At 37.0% G+C, this 18,028-nt stretch overlaps 2 protein-coding genes across 3 annotated transcripts; both read left to right on the forward strand.

The window, feature by feature from the left end:
• Positions 1-4,758: 4,758 nt before the first annotated feature.
• LOC113299603 lies at positions 4,759-8,956 on the forward strand. The gene is made up of 6 exons (XM_026548656.1): positions 4,759-4,894; positions 5,794-5,836; positions 6,987-7,293; positions 7,842-7,891; positions 7,971-8,023; positions 8,239-8,956. Exons 3-6 carry the CDS (start codon positions 7,076-7,078, stop codon positions 8,518-8,520), a joined length of 603 nt encoding a protein of 200 aa, XP_026404441.1. The 5' UTR covers positions 4,759-4,894; positions 5,794-5,836; positions 6,987-7,075; the 3' UTR covers positions 8,521-8,956.
• LOC113299601 (protein WHAT'S THIS FACTOR 1-like) lies at positions 8,878-11,269 on the forward strand. 2 transcript variants are annotated; one of them, XM_026548654.1, is made up of 2 exons: positions 8,878-9,224; positions 9,683-11,269. In XM_026548654.1, the coding sequence occupies exon 2, from the start codon at positions 9,799-9,801 to the stop codon at positions 11,086-11,088; it is 1,290 nt and encodes a 429-aa protein (XP_026404439.1). In that variant the 5' UTR covers positions 8,878-9,224; positions 9,683-9,798; the 3' UTR covers positions 11,089-11,269. The 2 variants fall into 2 exon arrangements, with proteins under 2 accessions (XP_026404439.1, XP_026404440.1); XM_026548655.1 differs by having other exon boundaries at positions 8,987-9,069.
• The last annotated feature ends 6,759 nt before the right edge of the window (positions 11,270-18,028 follow it).

Below are 18,028 nucleotides of genomic sequence, written 5' to 3' on the forward strand. Positions count from 1 at the left end.
CTCTTCTCACTTTAATACCTTCAACCATTTTCAGTAATATTAAATTACTTGTTATGGTAAAAGAGTCAAAAAACGCTAGACCAAAATAAGCATTTTGTTAATTTCCAAGAGTACTAACCTCTCTACCTTCTTGTTAGTTTATTCCAAGGTGTTATGAAATGATATTTTGAAGAGAACTGTCAGAGAATTTAAACGGCACTCAACAAGCAGTAGTCCGCAAAGCACGAGAGAACCGCAATGCACAAATCATCTCCGAGCATAAAATTAACCAGGGAACATTTTTACCTCCCAATCTCTGATTCTTAATAGTAACCATGAATAATATTTGCTGCCGCAATTCTTGGGAAGGTTTAGCCAAGTACAACAACATATGTTGCTTATTAGGACCTCTGATCGTTTGAGATTTCACAAGCTTACTGTTACCATTTTTATGTATAGCAAAACCGGGGGCATAAACTCAAAACTCAAGTTTGTGAAAACACCAACTTCTTTTCAGAAAATATTCCTGTTTCCGTTCTGTTCTGTGGTGCAGCCAATGGACCGCAGATCATCATTATCGTCTTCAACGGCAAGTTTGCATCACGCAACATAGTCACGGTCTCATGGGAACCAATAAGTTTTATTTCATTTCTGTCTCATCTATTTTAGTTTAACATGGTTTGAGTAATCCTTGTGTCTAATCTATATGTTTTATTCAATTCGTAATAAGTGTTCAATTCTCTAGCTAATCTTTAATCCGCTAAAATGGCATTTTCTATAGTTATTCTTCTTGACAATGCTGGGGGCAAAAAGCCTTTTTCAGGCAGATGCAAAAATGAGCTATAGCAGCTGCAAAAAGAATCTAGTATCAGGTTCTTCTCAACTATATGTGCTCTCTTGACAATCTTTATTGTTACATCATACTGGGGAAAGCACTTACATGCAATCTCTCAGGACTCCCCCGTAAGTGTCTATGAGTGTATGACCGAGAGGAAGGCTTCCAGAAGAAAGAGATACCCAACATGACACGCCTTTGGCAGCTCGGCGGAACGGGTGTTTGTTTATATTGCATACGCCACGTTACCGAGAGTTTCGGATCCCCACCGCTTGGTAATCCCTTGGCCAGGGTTTAGCCAGAGGGGTGACAGGTCCACACGTAACGCAAGGTAAAACCCCCTTGTGAGTTTACGAGATCAAACACTCATCCCACACTTACAAAACATGGACTTCAGCACCAATCGATGGTTTGATCCGCAACAGTCAAGACATAAAGCTGCCATGTACATATGCTGCTACTGCTGAGTGCTGGACATAGCTGTTAATACCCGTCACTCACCAGCCATTTTTGCTGCTGCACACAACAATTACGAGAAAGCATGTATCAATGAGAAAGGGTAAGACGCATTTGAGCTCTTTGTTTGCAGGGATGTTTCAGAACTTCGGTAAAGAATAGGGGAAGGTATTAATACTTCGGTGTATCATATTCTTTACCGAAATTCTTCTACAAAGATCCCAAGCCATTCAACAAGGGGCAATACTTCTTATTACTCCTTATAAACGGTAAAGAGTGGTATTTCTCTCTTATACTTCATACTTCTAATTGGTTATACTTGATGTACTTCATATTGGGTATACTTCATACTTCTTATTTAAGGATACTTCATGCTCATTATTGGTAGTGCTTCAGACTACTCCAAGGATTGATAATTCTTATTTCGGCACTTTATACTTCTTACGCAAAGTATACTTCTTCAACAATTTATACTTCTTGCTTCTAGTACTTCATATACTTCTTATATGAGAAGAGTACTCCAAGTACTTCAAGTACTTCTTATACTTCATGCTTATTGTCGAAGAGTACTTACTGCGGAGTCTTATTTTTATCATACTTCTATTCGTTAGTGATCATTGTTACTTCGTGTACTTATATAATCACTCCACATACTTCTTATATGTTTTTCAACAATACTTATTTCATTACCTCTACACTCATAAAGCGCTATCAATCGGCAAGTATTGCTAGAATATATCCATTAGACAGGAATCATTGGTTATTATTATTAATTGTGTTTCCATATGGACTAATTTGGCATACGCATGAAAAACAAAAGGTGCAGGCGCCATTGTCTCCAGTCAGGACAAGGTTCTAGTACATACGAAGGAGAACTGAACTCGTTCGGCTTGTACAACTGTAACAGAATGATGCAGGCAACTTAACCCAACTCACATGTGTATGCATCCTGCAAATGTTAATAGATCAGTTTCAAGGTTTCTTTGGTTTTGCAGGTATGTAAGCCTAGAGTAGTACATCCAGTCTACCCCAAATGGCCTTCAACAGGATACTCCGTACCACCATCACTACGCGCATGTGTACTACGGACGATGCGACTACAAACCTTCTCAGATTCAATCCTTGAGTCGACATTGATCAAGGATACCTCGGAATCCCACAAAGAATGGTAGAAAGTATATATACTCCATGCATTCTTATCAATGAATGCATCGGAATTCCTCATGCATCCTTATCGAAGAATGCTTGCTGCGGAATTCCTCATACTTCATGCATTCTTATCGATGGATGCTTCGGAATTCCTCATACCTCATGATAATGGTGTCCAATGATAATGATGATAAATGAAAGAGCATAACCAGGGTGATTAATCAGAGTGTATGGCCCAGAGTTCAGTAAGTACAGAAGAGTACTTGATGTTACTGTTATGGAAGCCGTTACTGTGCATTTACCGCAGAGCCCAGCAAGTACTGAGCAGTTTTATTACTGTTATGGAAGCACGCCAAGGACCCAAAGCATGATCGTAATGATGAATTCCAAAGCATGTAGAGCCAACTGATGCAAAAAAGAGCTCAGTTTATTAAAGCTTGCAAGCTGAGGACGATAATGCTGATAATTCAAACCGATGACAATGGCGAAGCATGGTCCGTCCGCTGCCCAGCTCAACTACGAAGATTCAAGCAACCCGAAGATCTAAGCTTCGCAGTCCAAGTGAGGGGATTACGACAAGTTCTTCCCGTTCATCTCTTTGCAGGTATACGACCAACAACCAAATATATTCGTGGGAGCAGCGAAAATAAAAATCTGTTCATCCAACCCTACGATAAAAAGGTCTACAAAGCTGTTGTCCAGTTCAAGCAAAAAATCAAGCCACGGTCTTTTACAAAGACTCTCAGTTAAAAATTGGCAGTATCAGAAGTACACTACCAAGTGAAAGGGCAAAGGGAGGACTTTTGGGTCGACTAGAGGAAAAAAAGAGTGGAAAGAGTAAGAGACCTGCTATCTCTAAAAAGAGGAATATAGCTGGGTTGTTTTACTTTCTCCCTTCGTTTTTTGAAGACCTTTGTTGCTACTCACCTGCTGACGATGATGCATACAAAGTATGAACTACAATGGTCATTGGAAAGTCATGTTACGATGTACATAGAGATAATCCTCAGGAATACTTCCAACCTAAATCGAGCAAGGGGCATGACAGATGATGTCACGAAGCCATGTCACGAAGGGGCATGGCCGACGATGTCACGAAGCCATGTCACGAAGGTGCATGATTGACGACGATACGAAGACATGTCACGAAGGTGCATGGCCAACTGCGGTGTTAATCCTTGCAGATTCCATGGGCCTTAAGAGTTATGCAGAGGCTGCAGTTCGAGCAAGGACGGTAATAATTCAAGTGAATACTACACATGTGTGCGTGCGAAGAACACAAAAGCTTTTCGACAAAGAGTAGATGAAGGAAACAACAACCGAAGCATGAAAGATTATGGAAAGAGTGATTTTTCTTAAGGACTGCTCATTATCAACCCTCAAGAAAAGAGGCAAATTGTAAATACCATAATCTCCACCACCCACGTGGCGACCATCAATGACTAAAGCAGGTTAATATGAGGCGAGACAGTGTACCGTATCATCCCAAGACTGCTTAAAAATAACGCCAAGGTCACTTTAGTAACGAACCAAACGTTTTTCCCCATATATAGAACGCGATTAGGTTATAGGAGGGGGTCTTTGGTTGACTCTCTCTCTTCTTCCCCACCGAAAATTTTGGGAGACGTCTTTTTGCTCTCTTTCTCTCTATCCTCCTGAGATTCATGAACTCTGTAAGAGAGTTCTTCTTACCAAATGTACATACGAAAACATATAATGAATTTACAGATCTTCCTCCCGTGGACGTAGGCACTAGCCGAACCACGTTAAACCATTTGTGTTCATGTTTCTTTATATTTTTGCACTATATCTTTTCCTCATGATTTTAGTTTACATGTAATTTATCTACTGCTCTTTCATTTCGATTAATTGGTTGTGATATTAGAAATTAGTATCCATAGAGACTGCTAAAATATCATTAGCACCGTGAATGGGGAAGCCTCTGCAGTGAAGTGAACAAATTATAATTTGATAAATGATATTTTAGTTACTTACGATTTTTTGTTCTTGGCAATGTGCCTATTCCCATAGAGACACAAACAATGTTGCTGATTATTTCTAAATTTGCTAGAAGCCAATTCTGAACTAAAACACTACTCCATCCGTTTCAAAATAATAGGCAGGTTTGTGTGTATAAACAATTCATTCTGTACACACAAACCTGCGTATTATTTTGAAACGGAGTTAGGAGTTAGTATGTAATTCGTTTCAATTTTAAAAAATCTTTTTCTCATTAAAATAAAGTTAAAAAAAAATACTGAAAATAACCCAAACAGTGGATCCGTATTTGCGGGCTCAATAATAGCACATCCTATGGCTGTTACCCGCGGATTCATATGACAGCACGAGTCGTAAAGAATTCTACAAAAACAAAACCCTCCTTGCTTCCTCTCTCACCAACTCAGCTTCCCCCTCAACTTCCTCTGCGATTTTCCCCTAATTCAACTTAAAGACTTTTTCTCATTTCATTTTAAGGTATGAAATCATTAAGTTTTAGCAATCTGTTATTTAAACTGTTCATTTTTTGTTCAATTGTGACGGTGTTGGGTAAAGTTTATTAGAATCAGTTACTCATCTTCATTGAGGTTTCCTTGAATTAGGTTTGTACGGTCAGTAGATATGATGGGATAGGAAGATTATATTCTTCCGTTTACGAATGGTTTTTTGAAGTTGCCCAACTGATGTTTGTGAAATTGCCTGACTTATGGTCTTACTGAAGCCATTGAATAGAAAAATGGTTTTAGTCACCAACGCAATCTTTCAATTTTGGAGTTTGGAGTATTGTACAATGTGGTATTCATATTCAATTTTTCATGAATCCTCCGCAATCTTTCAGTTTTGTGTAGTGAGTTAGTAACTCTTTAATAGGCTTATTGTGCCTAAAGGGTAGTGGTGGTAGTGTAATGCCTATACTGTAAGCTGTAACTGTAGTGAACTAGTTAACTCTAGGTTAAATGGCTAGCTAATAGGCTAGTTGTGAGTGGCAATAAGAAAGTTGCAGTGATTAGCTAATAGGCTAGTTGTACTGGTTATATATGAAATTGGTCGCAGCTTGCAGAGATGAGGTGGAAACTGCATAATAGAGGTGCTAGTGTTCTCTGGTTAATATGACAGAGCTTCATAAAGTTGAAAGGTCATATGGAATCAGTGGTTAGATTGAAGGGTATTAACTTTAATACTCTCCAACAGACTATACCGTTTGAGTGGGTAAATTCTACAACTGCAGTCCATAGCCCTCCCATCAGAATATTAAGGTGCTCATTACGCATGCCATAATGTTTAAATTGAGGACTTGATTCTTGTTATGTATGACGTAACGCTTTATGTGGGTTTGTCTTTTTTTCAATTTCTCATACTTGTCGTTTGACTTGCAGGGCGAAGCTTGCTTTTTGTGGCGCTGAAGTTCTACGCCTTGAGGTATTTAATGTTCTAATCTTGGTAGTACTTGGTTTGAGTTTTTTTATTATATAGAAACCACTCTCTTTGTAGTTGATAAACAAATTGGAAATTACTGTATGCATTAGGGCAGCTTCTGTGTCGGTGCTTTTAGATTATTTTTAAATTTAGTGCTTTTAGATTATTCAGAAAAATTTAGTGATATATCAGGTTAACCATGCATCTGTTTGAGTTTACTAGGCCTCCTTGTGGTTTCATTTTGTTCTCTAATACCTGGTTTCTCCATAACATGCTTTTATTTTTAAAAGGCCAAATATGTAGAGGTGTTGTATCACAAATTCATTTGCAGTTCTTTTTCCTACTCATCAAGGACTTGAGTTTAGTGGACCTGCTAGTTGATGAGTTGTCTGACATAATGTAAAAGTCATTAGATACTGGTATATCCGGGAAGTAATTATGATGGGGACACACTTGTCATTGTCATGGCATATTGAAATGTGGATACTATCACCATCCACCTAGCAAGCGCTTATTTTAGCAATATGCAAGCGTTTTTGTAAGGCTTTCACATAGAGCACACTTTTTGTGATATTGAGCAAGTCCCGTACTTATATACTAAGTCCACTTTAGTTGGTAACATCCTCCTTGCATAGTTAAGATTGAAAAGATTCTCAGCACAACTTTTGTTTCAGAAAGTTTCAAGAGGGAAATGGTAATCTGGCAAATCACTTCCCTAAACCCGTGCATGTTTCAGTAGGTATAACTGTAAGGCTCAGTCTGACTTAGATGAGTTAACTGAGGAAAAGAGTATTTACTGCGAGCAGTGCGCATTTATTATGCATCTTTGGCTAAGTAAAAGTATTGCTAGGTTTTAATATAAAATAAAAATGATAATGGTCGGATATGTTTGCCGAACAATTTTTCACGTAATCCATTTTCTTACGGGAATCAACTAAAGGTGTTTGTTAGATTTTATTCAAAAAATGATTATGGGGTAATCATTTTTCAAGTTTAAATTATCTATAAACATACTTTACAACAAACAAGGCCATAGTTTCTTTAAAATTGTGCCGGTGGTACAAATTGGACTTGTAGTGTTTGATAAATTGCTTCTTACGGTATGTTATGTCTTATTGTTAGGTCGTACTTACTTTCGCTGTAAATGTTGCAGGTACAAGAATATTTTGAATTAAATATGTGATGGTATCTATATTTAATCCGAGTGGTGTAGTTATGTGGAATTGGAGATTTTAGAAGAAGATGAGAGGATTTCGCGTGGTGGCATATTGCTCCCAATTGTCAAAGGCTGCTCGCTTAGTCCATGCCAGTAGGCCTCTCTGCACGAAAACATATGACAGCAAGGCAACAGCAGTGAAGCCTGTGAGAGATGATGATGCGTACCGGCAGCTTGAGAACCTCGATTTCATGACTGCTGCCAAAATGCTTTTTACGGATCCTTCAAAGAAAAAGGAATTTGGGTACCTCACTCTATCTCTCTCTCCTTCCCTTAGTGCTGCAGTTTGAGTGGTTTCTGTTTAGCACTATAGAAAGAAATGAAAGTTGACTAAAGTAATGTTTTTCTTGCTTGTAATTCATTCAGTAGCAAGGGTTGCAACTCTAACAAAACGTTTAATGATCATTGATAACTGGAGTTGTGAAAACAAGATAGTATTTCCCGAATTTTTAATTTCATATGATCTCATACAATATAAAGTGTATATCAGATGACTATATTTATACTCCACTCTTTTTGTGTCATTTATTTCTGCTGTTCAAATGAAACATAAATCAGTTTTGCAAGAACTCCGTTCTAAACATTTGTATATTGCTATATACCCACCTGGACATAAAGATCTTTCATGGCTCAATTTTCCTTTTCTTGTCAATTTTTAAAATTCTAGGCATTTCGCTCAACCTATTTTGTATAATGACTCTGTCTACTTTTGGCTCATGCTCCAGTGTTCCAACAATCTTGCTTGTTATCACAGCAAAGTTCACTCGCAATTTTATTTCTTTTTCTCATCAGGCTTGATTTCCATCTGGTCCAATTCTTCTTTTGCTGCCTGCCTTCAGTGGGTAAGAGAACTTAAATGGTATTTCATGCTTCAAGTTTTGAGGGGTTTTGAAGTTTGATATCTGAAATGCTTGATTACAGCTGTATATATGGTGGCACAGTATGCTCGTTATGAAATCCGAAGGATGGAGGAGGTAATGATATTCTGTCTCTCCTCTCTCTGGTAACTTTACTTTCTGGTCACTCGTCTTTTATCTTTTATCACGGTCTAGTTCTCTAATCTAGACAAAGTTCCACTGGGATACTTGAAGCTTCATAGCATCTTTTCACACGCTGTTCATGAAATTCTTCATTGGCTAAATTTAATAGGAATTTTATGTTGATTTTTTCTTTAATGGATATCATTTAGGAAGCTGAGGTGAAAAAGAAAAAAGATGAGAGAGAAGAGAAAGCTAAAGGGTTGGAAGTAAACGCCTCGAAAGAAAGTGAAGAGGCAGAGTCTACTGGCGAGCTACTCAAAGTAAAAGACAGACTAGAGGCATTAGAGGAAGCATTGAAAGAGATAGTCTTAGAGAAGAAGAAACTGTCTTCACACTCATCCGAAGAAATTAACAAAAGTGAGAAGGTTGAAGCGACCAAATCTGTTTCTGAGAATAAATTAAATAAACGGCAATGCAGCGGGCAATTCTGATCAACAATCCAAGACACATCCATTGAGCCATGCAACCGCTTCTAAGCCCGGACCTGAGAGAGGTAGGGAAGCTGCAGAAAAGAGTACCCATCCCAAGTAGTTAAAGGACAAGATAATTATTGCTAAAACCCTTTTGCCTTGGACACTTGCAACACTTTTTCCAGACAGGTCCATAGACTTGGGGGAATCCGGCCTTTCTAATTTATTTATTTTTCCTTTTAGGTGAGCAGATTATTATTTAGAAAAATAGGATGTTCATTTTGCATCCTGAGTGTTGTTTAGAAAAATAGGATATTAGGACAAGTAGAGCTTGCGGGATGTGAAATTATGAATTTTGTTCAACTCTCTTCTCTTTGTGTAAAGTTATGCGGTGTTGCATTATGTACGTTAACGATTTTCTTTCTTTTACTACACTTCATTAATAATATATATTATATGAAGTAGTCTAGAAAAATAACAATTAAATCAAATCCAGCACTCTCACAATATGCCTGCACGAGCCAATATAGCCAATATGGGCATCCCATACACAACCAGATCCTCCCCCGGGTAAATATCTATTTTTTTTTTTGAGGCCGCCGCTTTTTCCCCGACTTATATAAGATTTTAAAAAGCATCGACTTGTATAAAATGATGTATGCATTTATCGCACTTGTCACCGTGCCTCTGTCAATGCTGCTTTCATCTTGCTGCCCTCTTTCAAGGTACTACATTATTTTCAGTAATATCTACCCTAAACTTTTCTTGGATTAATTTGATAATTGCTGAAGGTTTTATATACAAAATTCATGGTTAGTCAATTAGTTACGTTAGTTCTGGTTTTGAACTGAAAGTATGTTGTTTATCAATGTGAAGCTCAAGTGTTTGGTTAAATGTCCCAAAGAGAAAAGTAAACTAAATCACATTTTGATACAATGACAGGAAACAGTGTCTTTTCTTCTTCTTCTTTGTTTTATTTTTCAAGTTAAATTTTGAGTTATTTAAGTAACTAGCTTATAAAAATATAACCTCAGTGAAGAATTAGCAAAACGTATGCTCAACACAAGTTTACTTGATGGCTATATGGTTTTCTAGTGTTTCTTTCCATTCTTTTCATTTGTGCGGTCGGATTTCATTATTGTTTTCTTGCTTACAGTTGTTGACATATGTTTAATATCATCAGGTGAAAATTGACGGATTCGCAGCAGCTCTTATTCTGGTTTGTTGACTTAATCTTAGTTAAGGAGCTGTGTACGTGGGGGGCTGAGGATTGTGAAAGAGATTTTCTTGATACCCAACATGAACTTGAGAAGAAACACTATGGTATGTCTACTTAAATTTCAGTCTTCATTCAGTACCCAGCTTCATCAGCATATCCAAACACGAGGATTAGTAAAAGTCAGACTAAAATGGGCAAAGAATAAAGGTCTCGACCATATAATTAACTTAGAAACCGATGTCAAAGCTGCATGTCTTCTTAAAGACGCTATTAAAAGATCCTCAACCGGCTTCATAACTGCGAAAACTGTTTCCGACTGGCAGAAATTACTGGGTCTCACTGTTCCAGTCCTTCGGTTCATGCGTAGGTATCCAACTATATTTGATGAATTCCCTCACACTCGTTGGCCTAGTCTCCCTTGTTTCCGTCTTACTGATACCGCTCAGCTTTTGGATTCCCAAGAACAAAATATACACCAGACCCATGAGGCTATTACTGTTGAGAGGCTCACTAGGCTTCTAATGATGTTGAAAACTAGGACAATTCCCTTCCAATCACTTCAGCCTTTGAAATGGGATCTGGGGTTGGCAGATGATTTTGATAGAACCCTAATTCCTAAATACCCAGATCACTTTCAGGTCATTAAGGCGTCAAACGGGGCCTCATCCTTAAGTCTTGCTCAATGGAGAGATGAATATGCGGTGTCCGTATTGCAGAGAGCAAACGAGAGTATTGAGTCCAGCGATGGGTATAGGCAATTCAAGAGTGGAGGAACATCAGTGGCATTTCCGATGAGTTTTCCAAAAGGTTATGGAGCTCAAAAGAAAGTTAAGGCTTGGATGGATGATTTCCAAAAACTACCGTACATCTCACCTTATGAAGATTCAGCACATATCGACCCTAATAGTGACCTTATGGAGAAAAGAGTTGTAGGAGTTTTGCACGAGCTTTTGAGCTTGACCATTCACAAGAAGACTAAGAGGAATTACTTGAGGTGTTTGAGGGAAGAAATGAATCTACCTCACAAGTTTACTCGAATTTTTACTAGGTACCCTGGTATTTTCTACCTTTCTTTGAAGTGTAAGACAACCACAATTACTCTCAAGGAGGGATATAATCGTGGAAAGTTGGTAGACGAGCATCCACTAGCTAGTATCCGAAAAAAATATTATTATGTAATGAGAACTGGAATTCTTTATCGTGGGAAAGGTGTGAACCTAATAACAGGCAATAAAAATGGTGAACTTAATTTAGTGAAAGATGGAATGGAATTCAACGATGATGACGAGGAGGAAGAAGAAGAAGAGATGGAATTCAACGATGATGGCGAAGACAGTGCAGATTTTGAGTCAGGTTCGGAAGGAGAATAGCAAGTCTTCATCATTCAATTAGCAAAGCAAATGATTTTTCGAGGTATTACTTTTTTTGCTCACTTTTATTTTAGGTTGTCACTATTAGTTTTCTTTCTCACATGAAGGTTTCTGTAATTTTTATGGTAACGAGTCAATATGTCACTCCAGGGAAATGATAAAGAGTAAATATAAGTTAGAAGTACTGGTTTCTGCTCTCTTTACTCTCTATATCAAAATAAAAAGTAGTATTTATATATATTTAAGTATATTGTGCTTAGAGTGACAAATGATACTACTCATTGGGATAACAATAATACGCGAAAATGAAAGTCATCCATATGCAAATTCTGAAGGGTAGGAATATTAAAGTTGTTATCAATCACTGTCGAATCTTCAATTGCTTGTACTCAACGAACACATGAAGAACCGTAGAAGAATAAAATTGAACTTTCAAGAAATCAAGAAAGCATCATGGCGTTTGTACTAAAAGTAAAACTTGTCAAAGTCCATATTATTTCAAAAGTTTTATCACCAAAATTGATAAAAGGAGATATTATTAGATAGAATGCTCGGTTGAACTTCCACTCATTGATATGGAAAGTATGTTGTCAAATTTTGATGCCAAAATTATTTCTCAATTCATAACCTACTAAAGTTAGCTTCGGTCTAGATATATTAGGTAGTAAACTCTTAGGTTCATCCAAGCTACTCGCGAAGATTAAAGATTGAAGATTACATGAAGAACTTCATCAAAGGTTGGTAAAAAAGATTGATTTTTCTTTCAGATTGTTTTTCCTTCTATCTATCTATCTAACAAAACCGAAGACTTTATAAAGATGGTTCTTGTCATAAACTAGATGTTCGGCTAAAGTTTAGTGAAGTTTCGATGTCAAATTCATGTTGTCGCTTTTTGTGAAACTAACATCAAGTAATTATTCTCTCATGAGTTTTGAAAGTATAGGTTCACAAATCTATTCAAGAAATTTATTTGAAATTTATACATATTAGATTGCGAACCTATTTTTTAAGTTCGCAAAACTTGAAGAGAAAGAAATTTTCCAGAACTCGGCTTGGTTTGAGTTCGTGAACCTATATTTTGAGTTGGCGAACCTAGTGGAGAAAGAAAGATTCTTGAACCTAAACTTACTTAAGTTCTCGAACCTAGTTTTTGAGTTTGCAAACCTTGATTAGAAAATATTCTCCTGACACTTTTCTAATTGAGTTCGTTAACTTAAAATTTTAGGTTCGTAAATCTAAAGGTACGAAACATCAAAAAACTTCTTTTGACAATTTTTGCACTTTTACTTAGCATGGCGCATGCTCAACGATGCGTTATTTGAATGAGATGAAGCGTCATTTCAATATAATGTTGCGAGCTAAGAGGAATATTGTCCAAGGGCCAATATCGCATCATCATGGTGCATTACGCAGGTTACATTGACCAAGAGCTAATATCGCATTATCATGGTGCATCACGTCAGTGGCGACTGCCCGAGGAAATGTTGCACCATCATGGCACATCACTCCATTAGGTGACTGGCCGAGTGCAATATTGCACCATGATGGCGCATCATTCAAGTTGGTCGCCGGGCCAAAACTGGGTTTTGCACCACCATGGCGCATTGCTCATGATGCATGGAGAAACGACCATCAATAGTGAAGCAATCATGTCAACTAGTCTCCAACTTTTTAGTTATAAAAATATCAATAAGACATATATAGAGAAGGGTAGTTGGTTGATGGTGCATATAACATAGATGCACTGGTAAATTCAAAACTTAGCCGATAAAGCATACATGATGCGAAAGCATCAGTATGGCGCGTTACTTACTTGAAAGAGCTTCTTGATGCTTAAGCATCATTATTGCGGCATTGAGAAACTAAGGATGCACCATCACGACAAAATGAAGAAAAGGCCAATGATGCACATTCTTGCTTATCATTTGCAAAAGACCATTTGGCATAAGCGGACTAGGCTATGCTTGGACTTTGGCCTTGCAATATGATTTGGCTTAACTTAGTTGCTTGTCCCGAATCCCTTCTTTGTAGGTTACGTAGGCAGCCGCAATTAGTTGCAACACCAGTGGTCCAACATTTTGTCGTTCATATCATCTAATGGGGGATATGATTAGGATATTTTGGTAACTCGTATCACCTGGCTTGGTATTGAGATGCAAGAGATGATTGTTTCCATGCTTGATGGGGTAGTTACATTCCCTAGATGCTCATGAGCCTGAATGATACGTCCTTGGCTCGAGCAAGACCAGTGCATGCTTTCTGCTCAATGCCAAAGCGAAGTAAGGAAGCTGAAATAAGCTTACAACGGTCTATGCGCAACTCCAAGGCATGCATTATGTCTGGACGGCACTCGGAAGCCAGTGATGCATACCAAGATACATCAACACCATCCTTTAAGACATTACACCCTTCGCAGAACAATGGTAAGTTACAACGATGAAAAGATAAATATATAAATACACTTAAGGCAACATGCATGGGAAGCATGCTTACAATTCTTGATGGTGTTTGTTAAGATAACCTATTCATCCAATTCTTAATGGATTGATATCATATTTAGTAAAAACTCTCTAATATCATAAATCATAAAGTGTATCTCTAAACATGAAATTAAATCAGATAAACAAAAAAAACTGCATTTTTTTAGTTCCTCTTAATTGCTTTGGTACGCATCGTACTTTTGGTCTAAATGGATGACCAAGTTCAGTAATCTTTGTTTAGTTACGAGAAAGAGATCTTGATTTCAAATAATTGGTACTCGACATTTTGGTCTTTTCTAATTTTGATAACCTTTGTTGTATATATTTTTTCTTTTAGTTGTAACATCAAACTAATAGTAAGAATTTTCTGCAGGAATTTCTCAACTACCACGATCGTAGCAATGTCACAACCTCTAGGAATAATCATTATTTTAATTGCGATACATGGAGCATGCTTATGGTGGTTAGAACAACAACATACAATAGACAAAAATCTGACTCACAAAACTTAGTCAATTTCATCACCAGAAGGATCAAGACACAATGGTATTTGTGGCATATGATCAAAATGAGAGACATACTGCAATCCATTCAGCATCATACAACGCACTACATGTATAGAGACGCGAACTAGGCGGGCATTGCACTAGCAAATAAGGCAGTAGACAGAAGTCATTGGGGATTATTTGAAACCACCTTTAGGAATATATATATAAATACGCGCTTTTTAATATAATATGATGACTCCATGGGTGTGAGGGTAACGTACTCACGAATTATTTCTTTTTAGTTTAGATTAATATAATATGCTTTAGAAAATAGTGGGACTTTGTTAAAATACGATCTTTTGCCAATGGTATTTGTTAGAGCATTGCTCGGTCGAACTCGCATGCGTTGCTATCTCAAGCATGTTTGTCAATGTTAGTGATCAAAACTATAAGTCTTGATTTCTAGTCTACTATAGCTAAGGTCTCAGACTAGGATAGAAATTTTAGTTGAGCTCAAGAACTCCATGGAAATCATCATACAAGACGAAAGACTAGTCAAGGAACCGGTGGATCTTCATCGATTAAAAGGTATGTGGAGACTTGAACTTATCTATCACTCAAAAGTCTATTTATCTCCTATCTTGAGACAAAAGCCGTTTTTCTATATAGACTTAGATTATACACATTTGCTATTTCGAGCCGAGTTTATCTCGCCTATCTATTTCTCGAAATATGTGTTGGTAAGCTTTCGCTTTAACCAAGTTTTTTTTTTGTTCTGAATCACATAACTTTTTATTAAAATTGCAAAATTGATACAGCCCAATTACAAGGAATCTTAAATTTTCAAATCAGAACAAACAAGACCCATAACTAAACATGCCCATTACTAAACAAGCAGTAAGCTTTAATCAAACCTAAATTAATCAACATCTGGCATTTCTACTCTTGTCAAACACTGGGGTCTCCCCATATGAATTTGTCTTTCCCCTGCAGCTAATAATGCTCCCTTCTTTGCCATACAATCTGCACAAAACTTAATCTCCCTGTAACAATGTTTATACTGAATCTTTTTTATTTTTCTTGTAGCCAAAAGCCATCTTCCCTTTAGAAACCATGGCACTCTCCCCTGAGAAATTTCATCCATAACAGATTTTGAATCTGATACTATAGTTATCTTCTGCAGATTCCATTGAACTGCCAGCTCCAATGCACACATAATACCATAGGATTCAGCTAAATAGTTTGAAGCAATGCCAATACCTCCAGAGAGGGTACCTAATACCTGACAAACTGAATCTCTGACTACAACACCAAAACCTGCAGACCCAAGATTCCCAAATGATGAGCCATCACAACAAAACATAACAAAGTCATGTGCAGGTGGTAACCAATGACATTTTGTGATTTTCTGAAATCTGGAATGCCTAAGACCCAACTGAAATTTTTCAATAATCTCATTGTCATAGTTTTGATCCACTTGGTACCATTCATTCTCAGACCACCTTCATTCACTAATTTCATCACTCTGCACTTGAATCCTTGCATATTAGGCTTACTGTTTTCAAAAAATCTCTTGTTCTTCTGAAACCAAAGCTCTTTTAGGATAATACATGCTGCTGAAACCCAAACCTATTTAATAAGTGGACTGCAACTAGAGGTACATTTCCATATGTCTTCAAGAGTTTTTGGTACTTTGAATTGAAATATAGAGCATATCCAATCCCAAACTTCAGTACTGAAATTACATTCCCAGAGTAAGTGATTCATACTATTCTTCTTCAGTTTCACAAATGCAACATCTTGAGACCATTTCATATCCATTCTTGACCATAGTTTTGTCATCAGTGTATATACCTTGTATAAGCTTCCACACATTCCTAGCCACTGAGGAATGAAGAAAATGAGTCCATAAGAACTTTGACCAGTTAACTGACTGTTCCTTGTGACTTAACTTGTATACTGCATCTGAGATTGAGAATTCACCTTTTAAGTTTCTTGTCCATACCAGGATATCATCACCACCAAGAATTTCAGGCAACTTAAGATTATGAAAAATTTGATGAAGATCATCATTATAAGACCATTCTCCATTAGACAAAATATCTGAAACTTTCAAGTTGAATTTCTCAGTCAAGCACCTATGATGTTTGAATCTATCAAAGAGAATACCATCTTCTAACCAATGATCAAACCAGACAGAAATATTGTTTCCATTACCAGTAATCCATCTAGTATCTTCTTTAAGAGCTTCCCATGCCCATTTCAAACCTGGCCAAACTGAAGATTTCTGCCACTTAGTGCTCCATTGACCATTTTTGTCTTTGTACTTTTCATGAAAAATAAAGCCCAATCATCCTTTGAGGTGCTAATTTTCCACATCATCTTCATAAGGAAAGCCCTATTAATCATTGCAAGTCTTCTAATACCCAATCCACCTTCACTAAATGGTGTACAAACTTTTTTCCAAGAAAATTTATTGTACTTTCTTGTCTCTCCATCCCCTGACCAAAGAAAGTTCCTCATGATTCTTTCACAGTTTTTAATGACTGATGCAGGCCATTTATAAACTGCCATATTATACACTGGGATACTGCTAAGAACTGACTTAATCAAAATTAATCTTTCTTGAAAAGACAGTAACTTACCTTTCCATGAGGCTAACTTTCTTTGCATCATTTCTACCATTGGCCAAAAAGTGGAAACTTTTATCCTTCCAGATGTAAGAATCACTCCAAGATACTTGTCAGGGAAAGCACTCCTTTCCATCTAAATGATCTCCTTTATCTGATTTTTCCTTAAATTTGAAGTGCCATCTATGAACAACTTGCTTTTACTTTTATTTATAATTTGACCTGAGCTTTTTTGGTAATCCTCAAGAAGTTTCATAAGGTTTAAGATACTCTTCTTAGCACCATTAATGAAGATAAACACATCATCTGCAAAGAATAAGTGAGTTGGATGAATACCTTTTCTTTCAACCATTGGACATATCAAGCCATCATGCACCATTTGAGATAATCTTCTACTCAAAGCTTCTTCCATTAGCACAAATAAAATAGGATACAAAGGATCACCCTGTCTCAATCCTCTTCCCACTGAGAAGAAACCACAAGGACCTCCATTTACCATTACTAAGATTTTTGCAGATTGAAATAGAATATGAAGCCATTCACACGAATTTTTTGAAAAACCAAATTTCTGCAACACATTAAACAAAAACTCCCAGCTGACAGAGTCATACGCTTGGGAAATGTCCAATTTTAAAGCTACATTTCCACATATTCTTTTCTTAGTCATCTCATTCACCAATTCTGAAGCTAATAAGATTTGGTCTTGAATGCATCTTCCCTTAACATAAGCAACTTGTTGTGGAGACACCAATTTGTGCATCAAAGTACCCATTCTAGTAGCTAAAATTTTGGTGAAGATCTTGAAACTGGTATTACTTAGACCAATTGGTCTAAATTGATTTGGATTTCTAGCTCCTTCAGTTTTAGGAATAAGTACCAGAAAATTGGAATTTAGGCCTTTGGGAATGAACTTTCTTCTCCAGCAAAATTGAATGACTTCAACTACATCTTGACTAATGATTTCCCAGCAAGCTCTGTAGAAACAACTTGAAAAACCATCAGGACCAGGGGCACTATCTTGATCCATATCAAATAATGTTTTCTTTATTTCTTCAGCTTATGGAATTGCCTCTAACATATCTTGGTCTGCTTGAGTAATTATCTCTGGTATGCCATCTAAAATATGATCAAAATTCTCCACTTCCTTATATCTAAACTTATTTTCAAAATGTTTCACCAATTCACTTTGAATATGCTCCTGATCAGCAATTATATTCTCATTACCATCTTCCAGTTCTGTTATTATGTTTCTTGCTTGTCTGACTTTAAGTTGAGCATGCAAGAAACCAGTGTTATCTGTTCCTTCTTTTATCCATTTAGTTCTAGATTTTTGTTTCAGAAA

The sequence above is a fragment of the Papaver somniferum genome, chromosome 7 (genome assembly GCF_003573695.1).
Source record: "Papaver somniferum cultivar HN1 chromosome 7, ASM357369v1, whole genome shotgun sequence".
Taxonomy (NCBI): domain Eukaryota; kingdom Viridiplantae; phylum Streptophyta; class Magnoliopsida; order Ranunculales; family Papaveraceae; genus Papaver; species Papaver somniferum.

Excerpts from the sequence above, each read along its gene's own strand:
- LOC113299603 (XM_026548656.1), top strand. The coding sequence starts at position 7,076 with ATGAGAGGATTTCGCGTGGTGGCATATTGCTCCCAATTGTCAAAGGCT. Across the intron at positions 7,294-7,841 it reads TCAAAGAAAAAGGAATTTGG|GCTTGATTTCCATCTGGTCC; the intron begins GTACCTCACTCT and ends TTTTCTCATCAG. Across the intron at positions 8,024-8,238 it reads AAATCCGAAGGATGGAGGAG|GAAGCTGAGGTGAAAAAGAA; the intron begins GTAATGATATTC and ends GATATCATTTAG.
- LOC113299601 (XM_026548654.1), top strand. The coding sequence starts at position 9,799 with ATGAACTTGAGAAGAAACACTATGGTATGTCTACTTAAATTTCAGTCT.